At 56.0% G+C, this 10,090-nt stretch overlaps 1 protein-coding gene across 5 annotated transcripts in view; it reads right to left on the bottom strand.

The window, feature by feature from the left end:
• Positions 1–752: 752 nt before the first annotated feature.
• Positions 753–10,090, bottom strand: part of CACNA1E (calcium voltage-gated channel subunit alpha1 E) — a 107,429-nt gene continuing 98,091 nt past the window's right edge. For 4 of the 5 annotated variants that reach the window (XM_066324751.1, XM_066324746.1, XM_066324749.1 and 1 more), the window contains 9 exons: positions 8,849–8,954; positions 7,346–7,453; positions 6,745–6,845; positions 6,390–6,496; positions 5,719–5,827; positions 4,142–4,270; positions 2,560–2,740; positions 2,277–2,467; positions 753–1,425 (listed from right to left, as the gene is read on the bottom strand). In XM_066324751.1, coding sequence (XP_066180848.1) covers positions 883–1,425; positions 2,277–2,467; positions 2,560–2,740; positions 4,142–4,270; positions 5,719–5,827; positions 6,390–6,496; positions 6,745–6,845; positions 7,346–7,453; positions 8,849–8,954 — 1,575 coding nt within the window. In that variant the 3' untranslated portion in view covers positions 753–882. The remainder of the gene's footprint in view (positions 1,426–2,276; positions 2,468–2,559; positions 2,741–4,141; positions 4,271–5,718; positions 5,828–6,389; positions 6,497–6,744; positions 6,846–7,345; positions 7,454–8,848; positions 8,955–10,090) is intronic. The other variant, XM_066324750.1, reaches the window with a different exon arrangement.

Below are 10,090 nucleotides of genomic sequence, written 5' to 3'. Positions count from 1 at the left end.
GTATATACACACACAGGCACACCTAGAGTTCTCCGTATATAAATAAATATATATCGGTGGGAGACAGGATACATTCGGCAGCACTGAGCCCCACCCCAGCCCCCAGCACAAACCAGTTTTGCCCCCTGTGGCAGCCACAGAGCTGCTCTGGTCTGTCTGGGTGCATGCCAACCCCTCACCCCACCATCGCACCTTGCCCCTTCTCCAGGGAAATTCAAAGCCACAGCAGCACAAGGCCAAGCGACACAGCCAAGGGGGTCCCTTGCATCCTATTTGCTGGGACTCTCCGGCCATAGGGAGCAAAAAGCCATCGGGATGAGCTTTCCCGGGAACCCCTCTTGGGGCAGCAGGAGGGGGCTGTGGCTGGAGGAGGCTGTCCCTTGTCCCCCAGCACACGAGCCCAGCCGCGCCTCTCCGCAGCCCATCAAATGCTTCTCTGTGCAGAAAAAAAGTAGTTATAGTAATAAATGAAAGTCGACAGATTTTAATAATTTTTTTTTTGCACAAAGACTTTTTTCCCCCTTTTCTTTGTTTTTTTGTTTGTTTGTTTTGTTTTCTCGTTGTTTTTTTTTTTTTTTTTTTTTTTTTTTTTTTTTCCTTTCTTTTGTGGTTTGTTGTTTTTTTCTCTCCTTTTCCTTTCCCCTCCGTTCCGGTGGGTTTGGGGTATGTTTGTGTTGTCGTTTTTTTTTTTCCCCTCTTTCTCCCCCTGCGTTTAATTTCGGTTTTTTGTGGGGTTTTGTGTGGGTTTTTTTGGGTTTTTTGTGTTTTTTTAGTTTCATTCCCAGGCGTGGCGAAGAGCATGCATTGGAGAAGGGCAGGGCAGGGAGGGGCAGCCGAGGCGGGGTCGGGTGGCGGGTTGCGCGGGCAGGGGAGGCAGCTTCTCTAGCACTTGTCGTCTTCCTCGGTGTCGCTGAGCACGTCGATGCTGGCCCCGCACATGACGCCCTGCGCTGCCCCTCGCCGCCGCCGCCGGTAGTGCCCGTTCGGCATCTGCCAGCTGTGCCGCAGCGGCGGCGCCGAGCCGATGGTGTTGGAGCGGCCCAGGCTGGTGGCCACGGCCGCCTCGAAGGTGAGCGTCTCCTCCTCACCGCAGTCTGAGGCGTGCGAGTCGTCGTGAAGCGCCAGGTAGGGCTCCGAGATGTACCGCTGCGGCGTGGACTGCCGGCTCTGCTTCCCCGCCGGGGAGCTGGAAGACTCGGCCGGGCCGGCCGTGCTGGGATCCAGGGTGGTGGAGGAGAGCAGCGGCGAGCCGCCCTCGCTCTCGTCGGCGGGAGGAGAGGTGTCCCCGGCGTGCCGCAGCATGGAGGCGTAGGACAGGAGAGGACGCGGCTTGGGGGGCACCGGCGGCAGCTGGCGGCGGCCTCGCCGAGGCGTGCTGGTGTCCGAGATGGAGGGGATGGAGCTTTCGCTCAGGGAGCCCATGCCCTGCAAAGCACCGGGGACGCGCTGGGGGATGCAGGCGGCACCACGCCGCACCTCCCCAACCCCACAAATCGCCTGTCTCGAAAGGGTGATTCTGCCCCTCGTCTGCCCCGCGACGCCTGCTCACCGTGGTCTGCTGCTTCCTCACAAAGGGAGGCACACAGGCAGGCACTGATCTCTGCGGTGCCCAGCGACAGGACCCAAGGGGACAGCATGAAGCTGTGGCAGGGGAGGTTTAGGTTGGATATTAGGGAAAAGTGCTTCACCCAGAGGAAAAGGCTCCTCAAGGAAGTGGTCACAGCGACAAGACCAACAGAACTCAAGATGCACTCAGACAATGCTCTTGGGCACGTGGTGGGATTCTTGGGGCTGAGCTCTCATTCAGGGACAAGGGCTGGACTCAACGAGCCTTGTGCTCTGTTCCAGTTCAGGATATTCTATGATTCCATGCTCTTGCTTGGTCAAAAGCAAAAAAGCACCCCCAAACCCGCTGTAGGAAGAGCTGGCAGCTCACCATCTTGCTGCTCTCCTTGGGTGGCACCTCCATGGGTGGCTTCAAGCTCACTCAAGCACTGGCACCTCCAGGCTTGTGTAGCTGGGACACCTTGACCTTGGCAGGGAGTGGATGCCATGGCAGCAAGAGGATCAGCATGAGATCCAACCCTGTCCCCCAAAGGCTCTGCAGGGTGCACGAGCAGCCCCAACCTGCTCAGCTCATGGGACACACAGAGATGCCACCACCAGGAGACGAGACGGTTTGGAGCTCCCAGAACCGGGGCTCATCTTCCCCGGTTTTGGCAAGGAGCTTTTTCCACGCTTCCCTTTGTGCTTGGCAAGGGCCCTCTGTCACCCACCTGCCTGCTGGGTGTCTGTGACCTGCCCTCGCTGGGTGACCGGGACTCGCGCCGCCGCTCCGGCGACTCCTCCTGTGCCTGGGGACTCCTCTCCTCGGAGTTGCAGCGGGAGATGTCCGGGGACAGCAGGTGCTTGCGCTCTTTGGATCGGCCCCGCTCCCTGCCGGAGCGGTGCCCCTCGGACCGGTGGCCTGCAGGACACCCCCGTCAGTCCCCACCATCCCCTCTGCAGCAGCAGGGAACGCTCCCCTGGAGGGTTCCTGGGGGATTTTTTTGGGCTCACCCGAGTCAGCGTTGAGGCGCCGGGCGGACAGCTGCAGCGAGGAGTGGTAGCTGCGCCGGCGGGACTTGTAGGTGTTGTCACTGCTGCGCTCCATGGAGAATTCATCCAGCCAGGAGCTGTTGGGTCGCTTGTCCCGGATGGTGGAGAACGATCTCCTCATGGAGCTGGTGTCTGTCACCACCTGCAAGCAACCCCCGCCAGCCGGGGACAGCATTAGCACCAGGCAGGGCTGGGTGTCAGGAATGACCAGCTGACCCCCACCACGGGGATCACCACCCTGTGGGATGGGGAAATACAGGGTGGGGGGCAGCCAGCCTGAGAACAGCCCCCCTCCCAATAATCTCTGCACAAATCAGGGGCGGGAGGAAAGCGGGGTTCAGCCTTGGAGCTCGTGTGCTCCCCTTCCCCAGGAGGCTGGAGCTGTGCGGCACAAGAAGAGCCAGCGGATCCAGGGACTGTGGAGAGGGCAGCAGCACCTCCTGCTGTGTGTGGGGACACGGGGGGTACCAGACCACTGCCCTCCAGGCTGCCTCCCCAGCATCCCTCCCCTCCAGGGTCAAGAGGAGCAAGCACTGAAAAGATGGTTGGCAGAGAGGGGTCCCCCAGTGCCCCTTGCTCTGTGTTCATTTTTCCAGCTGCCACCACTTTTCCACACACCTCCCTAATAACTCTTCTTTTACTCCCACTTCCCATGCCTTTCCCCTACACTCATTCCCTATCTCCCTGCTCATGCTGTTGTTTTATCTTCCTTTTCCTTTTCTTTCTCCCTCCCATGCTTCTCCTTCCTACTTTCTCCCCTTCTTACACCCTGTGTTTTTCACGTATTACGGGGAAAACATCACCTCCTTCCATACTTCCTTTGCTTAATTCTAGCAGCTCTTTGCCACTGCAGCCTCAGGCTGTTCTCCATCTACTCTCACCTTTCCTGCTCCCATCCCCTCCTTCTGGTCATCTCCTCTGCTGCTGAAAGCCCATGAGACAAAGTCCCCCTTTGTGTTCACACCCCCCACAAAGTGCCACACCAGGACTTGGTGCCTGTGCCAAGGTGAGAAAGCAGACCCAGAGACTTCACAGCAACACCAAACCCCCAAAAAACATCTGCATCTTGGGGGAGGCTGAGCACAGGACAGAACAAGAGAGAAACCAGGCAGACAGATGAGGAGGTGAGACGCGGCCTGGGTTCCCCTGGACAAACAGAGAAGTACACGTGTTGGGACAATGGGAAAGGACGGAGAAGGCGTTTCATCACCTGTGGTCATCTGACAGCCGGGCTGGGGCTCCTCAGACCTCAGCCAGTGCCCAGGGCCGGAGGAAAGGAGGGGCTGTCCCACCATGGGGAGAACCTGCTGCCTCCCAGCGTGGTTCTGGACCTCCCCCAGCCAGGAGATGGATCCCCCAAGCTGCTCTCTGCTGCCAGTGTCCCCCTTGTAGGGCGACAGCAGCTCTCCTACTTGTGCAGCACCCAAAGAAGGGGAGAAGTTCTGATATCAGCGTGCTGGGGCTCAGCACAGAGAGAAGCCACAGCGTTATCTGTCAGGCTTTGATCAGACCCAGCACCTGTGGGGGCTTTGCTTGGTTTTACCTGGGGATCCACAGTGAGACGAGGCATGGAGGAGGCCCTCCCAGAGACAGCGTGGTCCTGAGTGTCCACGGGAAGGTAGCTGCCACGGTTAGAGGGCTGCACTCTTTGAAACTCCCTAACCTCTGGCTCCTGGAAATAAACACACAGCCAAGCTCTTGGGATGGGCTTGGAACAGGGCAGCACGCTGCTTCGGCCCTCTTGGCACGGGACAGCCCTGCTTGCTCAGCCAGGGACAGAACTTAAGTTGGCCAAAACCAGGTGGTAAAACACTAGCACAGGTTGCCCAAAGAGGTGGTGGATTCTCCCTCCCTGGAAGTCTTCAAGGCCAGGCTGGATGGGGCCCTGAGCAACCTGATCTGGTTGAAGATGTTCCTGCTCATGGCAGGAGGGTTGGAACTAGATGAGCTTTAAAAGGTCCCTTCCAAGCCAAACTATTCGATGATTCATTGAAAAACAGAGTCTAAGCAGTTAGAATTCATTACATTGCCACTGAAAAATACTCTCCGATTCACAGTCCCCAGGTGAGCCCTCATGTGGCCCGATGGCCAGCTGCCCTTGCACCTCTAACACTGACAGGGGAAAACCCTGCTTGGGTCTGGGGACACCCTGATTGCCCCGGGTTTAACTCCTTCTTTTGCCAGGAAGGCACAAATGGTTGGGATTTTGTCTCTGACCCTGCTTCAAAAGCTTCCTGGCCACATCCCTGTTAAAAGAACGCACAATGCCCATAGTACTGACATGCTTTGGGTAATTCCCAGTTTTTAGGGGATGCTGTGGATGTTCGTGTTCACTCACGGTGTCAGGGAGATGGGCACAGAGTGACCCTGGAGGTCACTAGAAGGTGACTTTATAGGGGCAGGGGAAATCTCACCTGCCAGCACTCCACGTGGCTGGGGTGGCCGAGGCAGGGGATGCCTGCCTGTGTCATACACAGGTGACACAGAGCTACAGACCCTTGGGGACACGGACTGGGCTGGGGACGACACTGCGTCGGGGGGTGCAGGAACGCACACGCAGACATGGAGATATATATAGATGTGTGATATATATAGATGTGTGATATATATAAATAGGTGATATATATATATGCACACACAGACAGACAGGCCAGCACGTGTGTGAGGCCAGAGGGGGCTGCTCCTGCTGAAGACAGCTTGGTTGGGGGACTGGGGACACCACCACTGACAACAAAATGGACACGAATCCAAAAACATCAGATACCATCACTCAGCACGGGGTAACCCACTGACATGAGTGTTCAGTGGCAAAAATAGCCTGTGGAGAGAAGGATATTTTACTGCAGGACATTGATCATGGCTCTTGCCCCAAAAGCACTTGTGCTGCCTGGCCCCACGGATTAGGGCAGACACAGGGATGGCTGCTCTGTGTCCCCAGTGCCAGAGGCGAAGGGCAGAGCCCCAGCTGGACAAACATCCAGGGATATTTGTCCCCTCTTTTGGATCTGTGCATGACCCAGCAGCTGCTATCCCTGTGCTGTGCTCGCTCCCCACACCTCCCCATGCCCACTGTGCCCATCATCCGTGCTGGGCCTGCAGAGGAGCAGTGCATGACTTTACCAGAGACTGGTGTTCCTGGTACTGCTCCTGGGCTGGATCCATGCACGCCAGCTGGAAGATCTCCTGTGGCGAGAGTGGGCTCAGCGAGGGGAACCCGCCTCGGCTGCTCCTGCAAACACAGCCCAGCTTCAGGGGGGCCTCGAGCCGGGTGCTGCCATCCCTCGGATCACCTCTCCAGCAGCTCAGAGCTGGGCAGCCCCGTGCCTGCTCCCCCACGCTGTTGAGACCCCGCGTTTGAGACAAATGTTTCCCGGAGAACCGAAGTGGTGCCCCAAGGCGGGGAGGACACCAGTGCCCCGAGTCCTGCAGCAGCAGTGGGACATCCCAGGAGCAGTGACAGAAACCTTTATCACCTCATTCCCACCAGCCAGGGTGCTGGAAACCACCTCTGACCCTGCACTGCTCAACAGCTCCTGGGGTTCAGCTTCACCCCTGGGTGAAGACTGCCAGGATGATCCTGCAGGAAGAGCATCCACAGACCCCTGGCCGTCCCTTTTGCCACCTCGGCTGCTGCTGGTGATGCTGACAACACCAGGTGCCTGAAATCCTGCAAAAGCTTTGTGCCAGGAGATTTCTCCCTGCTCCCAGCAGCAATTTAACCCTCTCTGCAGCTTAGTGCCAGCTCCAAGAAGGAGGACTGCAGGAACAGAGAAGTGACAGGCAGTACTCACAGGCCTGAGTGGGTGTCCTGCTGGAGGTACGGCAGAGCCTTGGCATTGGAGATGATCTCCTGTGGCAGAGAGGACGGCTCCATGCGCTGGAACATGGGGGCATTCTTCTGCATTGGAGAAAGGGAGAAACTGAGCCTGTAGGAAACGTGGATGAATGTCCAGTGCTTCCCCGGCCAAGCTCCCACCACTCGGAAAGAGGACACCGTGCTCATGTCCCGCTCAGGGACTGAGGATGACCACAGACCCCAAACCCTGACCTGTTTTCATCCCAGCTGGCTGCATGTTTGGGTTGGGAGGTGGTGAGAGGCAGAGAGAGTGATCTGAATGTCCCCACGCTGCCCTGGATGAGCCTCACCTGCTCCTCCAGCTGCTGCCGCTGCTTCTTTGCCTTGCTCTGCTTGTAGTAATCCATGATCATCATGGCTGCATATATTTTCCCAACAGTCAGGTCAGAGGCTAGGAGCATGAGAGGGAACAAAATGGGATCACTTGTGTTGTAAGAGAAGGCAGCAGGGTGGGTCTTGGGAAGAGCCCTGCTCTGGGATACTCTGGTGACCCTCAATCTCTTCTCATCGTTCCAAAGGAGGGAGTGCTGAGCACCCAGACACTCCCCACGGAGATAAAATAGGTGAAGACGGCTTGAAATCATCATCCTGAGCCACCAAGGCACACATCCTTGTCATATCATCAGGTGTGCCCAGCCTCCTTCCCTGCTGTGCCCCAGAGAGGATTTACAGGAGACTGTGGCTTTGGCAGGAGTAGATCCCTGCCAACTGGGGGGTGTTCCAGAGAGTTCCCAAGCAGCCAAGCAGAACAAGAACAAGGCAGAACAAACCCTTTAACCACTTCTCCCCCAGCTGGAGATGGGTCTGGCCAGTCCCCACCTCCCTTTGGGAAGAAGTTGCTGTGGGGATGAGGGGGATTTGAAAGCAATGACAGCCCCCCAAAAAACTCACTTTTTGGCATGGGTACCAACAGGTCAAGCATCTTCTGAGACAGGTGAGGCCAAATGGTCAGGATCTCCTTTTGAAGCTCGGAGTCCAACTGCTGCCAATCTGCACCACCTTCAACAGCAGGGAGCAAAAATGGCCCACACACGTCAAACCTTGGCACCAGGGTCCAACCAAAGCCCCCTTTCCCATCCTGAAGTGAGGTTCCATCTCAGCATCCATCTCTCTGGGCTGGGAGGGCCATCTTGCATCAGTGAGCCTGGTGTCCTGCTCCCACAGGGAAACTTTCCTACCATCCCTTCCATATGTGCCTCCATCTCCCCATCCCCTGCCCTCCCACTCAAAGCTGCCACCTTCAAGCTTGCCTTGGGTCCGTCTCTGCAGCTCCAATCCCACTCCAGCCCACACACACCTGCTGCTGCCCCACTTTCTTTTTGCTGGTGAGCAGATCATGTGCTGGTGGAAGAACAGCCCCAGCTGGCAAATCCTGAAATGCTTGGTGAGGCTGTGCACGGAGAGCAGAGCTCTCTGGACAGGGGTTTGCTGAGCTTAGGAAGCTCCAGGATCATCAGAAGCTGTCAAGGTGCCCCTTGAGAGTCACTCAAGCACAGGGCAATTTGGGTGAGCTGTAGGAGATCCAGGTTCAAATCTCTGCTTTGTCTAGAGGGGCTTGAACCCATCATTGTTGTCTGAGCACTGGGCTTTGGATGGTATCTTGCCCTGGGTTGGGTTTTCTTCCAATAGTTGAGCTGTTCCTAGGGGATGTTTTATTGAAAATGCCATGTTTCTGCAGGAAGTTTTTGATCTGATGAATCACAGCCTTTCCAGCAGCAACAACAAAGCAGGTTTTCCTGCTCTGAACATTTTATCTTCCCTGAGAGAGAGAAGTTTCTATTCCCCACAGCCTAAGGAAGAAGCCAAGCATGTATTTTCCATCCTTGGTTTGGCTTTTTACATGGGGAGGAAGGGGAATTCTCTCTCTCCCCTCCATTATACAGTGGACATCAAGCTGTTTCTTTTCTCTAGAAACAGCTTCTGGTGAAGAATTCTCTACCTCTTCCCTAAAAGAAATCGATTAAAAGAAAAAAAAAAAGTGGCAGAAATTTGCCTGTTCAAGGTGCTTGCTCCCATCCGTGTGCATCCAGGCTCTGGGCAGCCAATCCCAAATTAGCTGTGAGGTCCTCGGCCCAGCCAAAGAGAAAGGGACTTTTTGCAGGGTGATAGGACAAGGAAGAATGATTTTAAGCTGAGTGAGGGTAGGTTGATATTGGATATTAGGAAGAAATTCAGAAGGTGGTGAGGCCCTGGAACGGGTTGCCTGGAGAAGCTGTGGACTCCCCATTCCTGGAAGTGTTCAAGGCCGGATGGGTGGTGGAAGAGGAGAGACCCAGGGGAGAGGAGTGGAATAGGATGATCTTTAAGGCTCTTTCCAACACAAACCATCCTGGGATTCTACAAAAGGACGACGCAGCTCTGCTGGCTCTGTCCCCTCCCTGCGGCGGCCTTTACCTTTGGCAATTTTGATGTCCAAGGCTGTGCGGATCAGGGCCATGAGGGTGGAGGTGAAGTGGACGGTCATGTCCTCAGCCACGGGCATGTTCATCAGCACCAGTCTCTGCGCAAGAGAGAGAAGAAAACAGCGGACGGAAAACAATATCGAAAAACACATCGACCAGGCTGGAGGAAAAGAAATTAAACATTAAACAAAAGGGGGGAAAAAGAAATAATCGAAATTAAAAAAAAAAGAAAATAAAAAAAATAAAATAATAAAAAAAAAAGCAACAAAGAGTGTCAAAACAGCACAGCCAAAAAAGAAGGGCAAGGATCACCCCACCGGCCCCACCCCCTCCCCGGCTCCTTCCACCCCAGGACACCGGCTCACTGCCTTCCAGGGCTCCTCCTGCGCCCCCAGGAACGGCCCCTGAGCCCCCTTCCCCACGGCTGCCACAGCACCCCCTGGCACTTTTTGGGAAGACACACCTGCTCCATCAGGGATGCGGGCATGTGGGATGTGCGGGAAGGGGAGACGGGCTCAGGTTTCCGTTCCCGGGTGGTTTGGCTTTCCAGCTCTCAACCCTTCCCACCTGGGGCAGGGGAGAGGAGGGTCCCTAACCTTCAGGGACTTCGGATCGGCTGGATTCCTCTAGCATGCTACATCCTGGCACTCCCTTTTTGCGTCTTTCAGAGATGAAGTTTGCCAGCACATGCAGGGGGGGACCAAATTATCCATGGGTGGGGAAGGGAAAGGAAGGGGAGGGTGGAAAAAGTGCAGAAGGAAAGAGAAAAGGGCAACCAAGGCAGGTTAGACACGCCATGCTCCTTCCCCACCCTGGGCAGGCGGGGTACAAACCGAAGTGACCAGATCCACTTCCCAGAGAGTATATTTTGCTTTGTGAATACCTCGGGTCAGCCCTTCCCTGCCCATTCCTCTTCACCCAGCTTCTCATGTCCCTTTGCTGCTTTCAAACCTCCCGTTTCCCCCTGGAAAAGTGTGATGGTGGATGTGTGCTCTTGTGAGCAAACACGTGAGAGCCAGAGAGGCTGGAAGCACGTTTGGAGGTGTGCAGGAATCCCTTTGTGCTAGCCCTGCTAAAAAGCCAAGGAAAACCCTAGTTTTCTCCTGGACAACAGATCCTCCTGTAGCTGTGGGTCCTGTCCTGGCAGCTGCTGCCCTCAGAAATCCACTCAGCTCCCACGGCACATCCTCCATGGTTTCCCACGCTCCTGATCCGTGCCTACGCAGCCGGGACC

This window comes from Sylvia atricapilla, chromosome 9, assembly GCF_009819655.1.
Source record: "Sylvia atricapilla isolate bSylAtr1 chromosome 9, bSylAtr1.pri, whole genome shotgun sequence".
Taxonomy (NCBI): domain Eukaryota; kingdom Metazoa; phylum Chordata; class Aves; order Passeriformes; family Sylviidae; genus Sylvia; species Sylvia atricapilla.
This window is presented reverse-complemented; position numbering and strand designations above follow the sequence as displayed.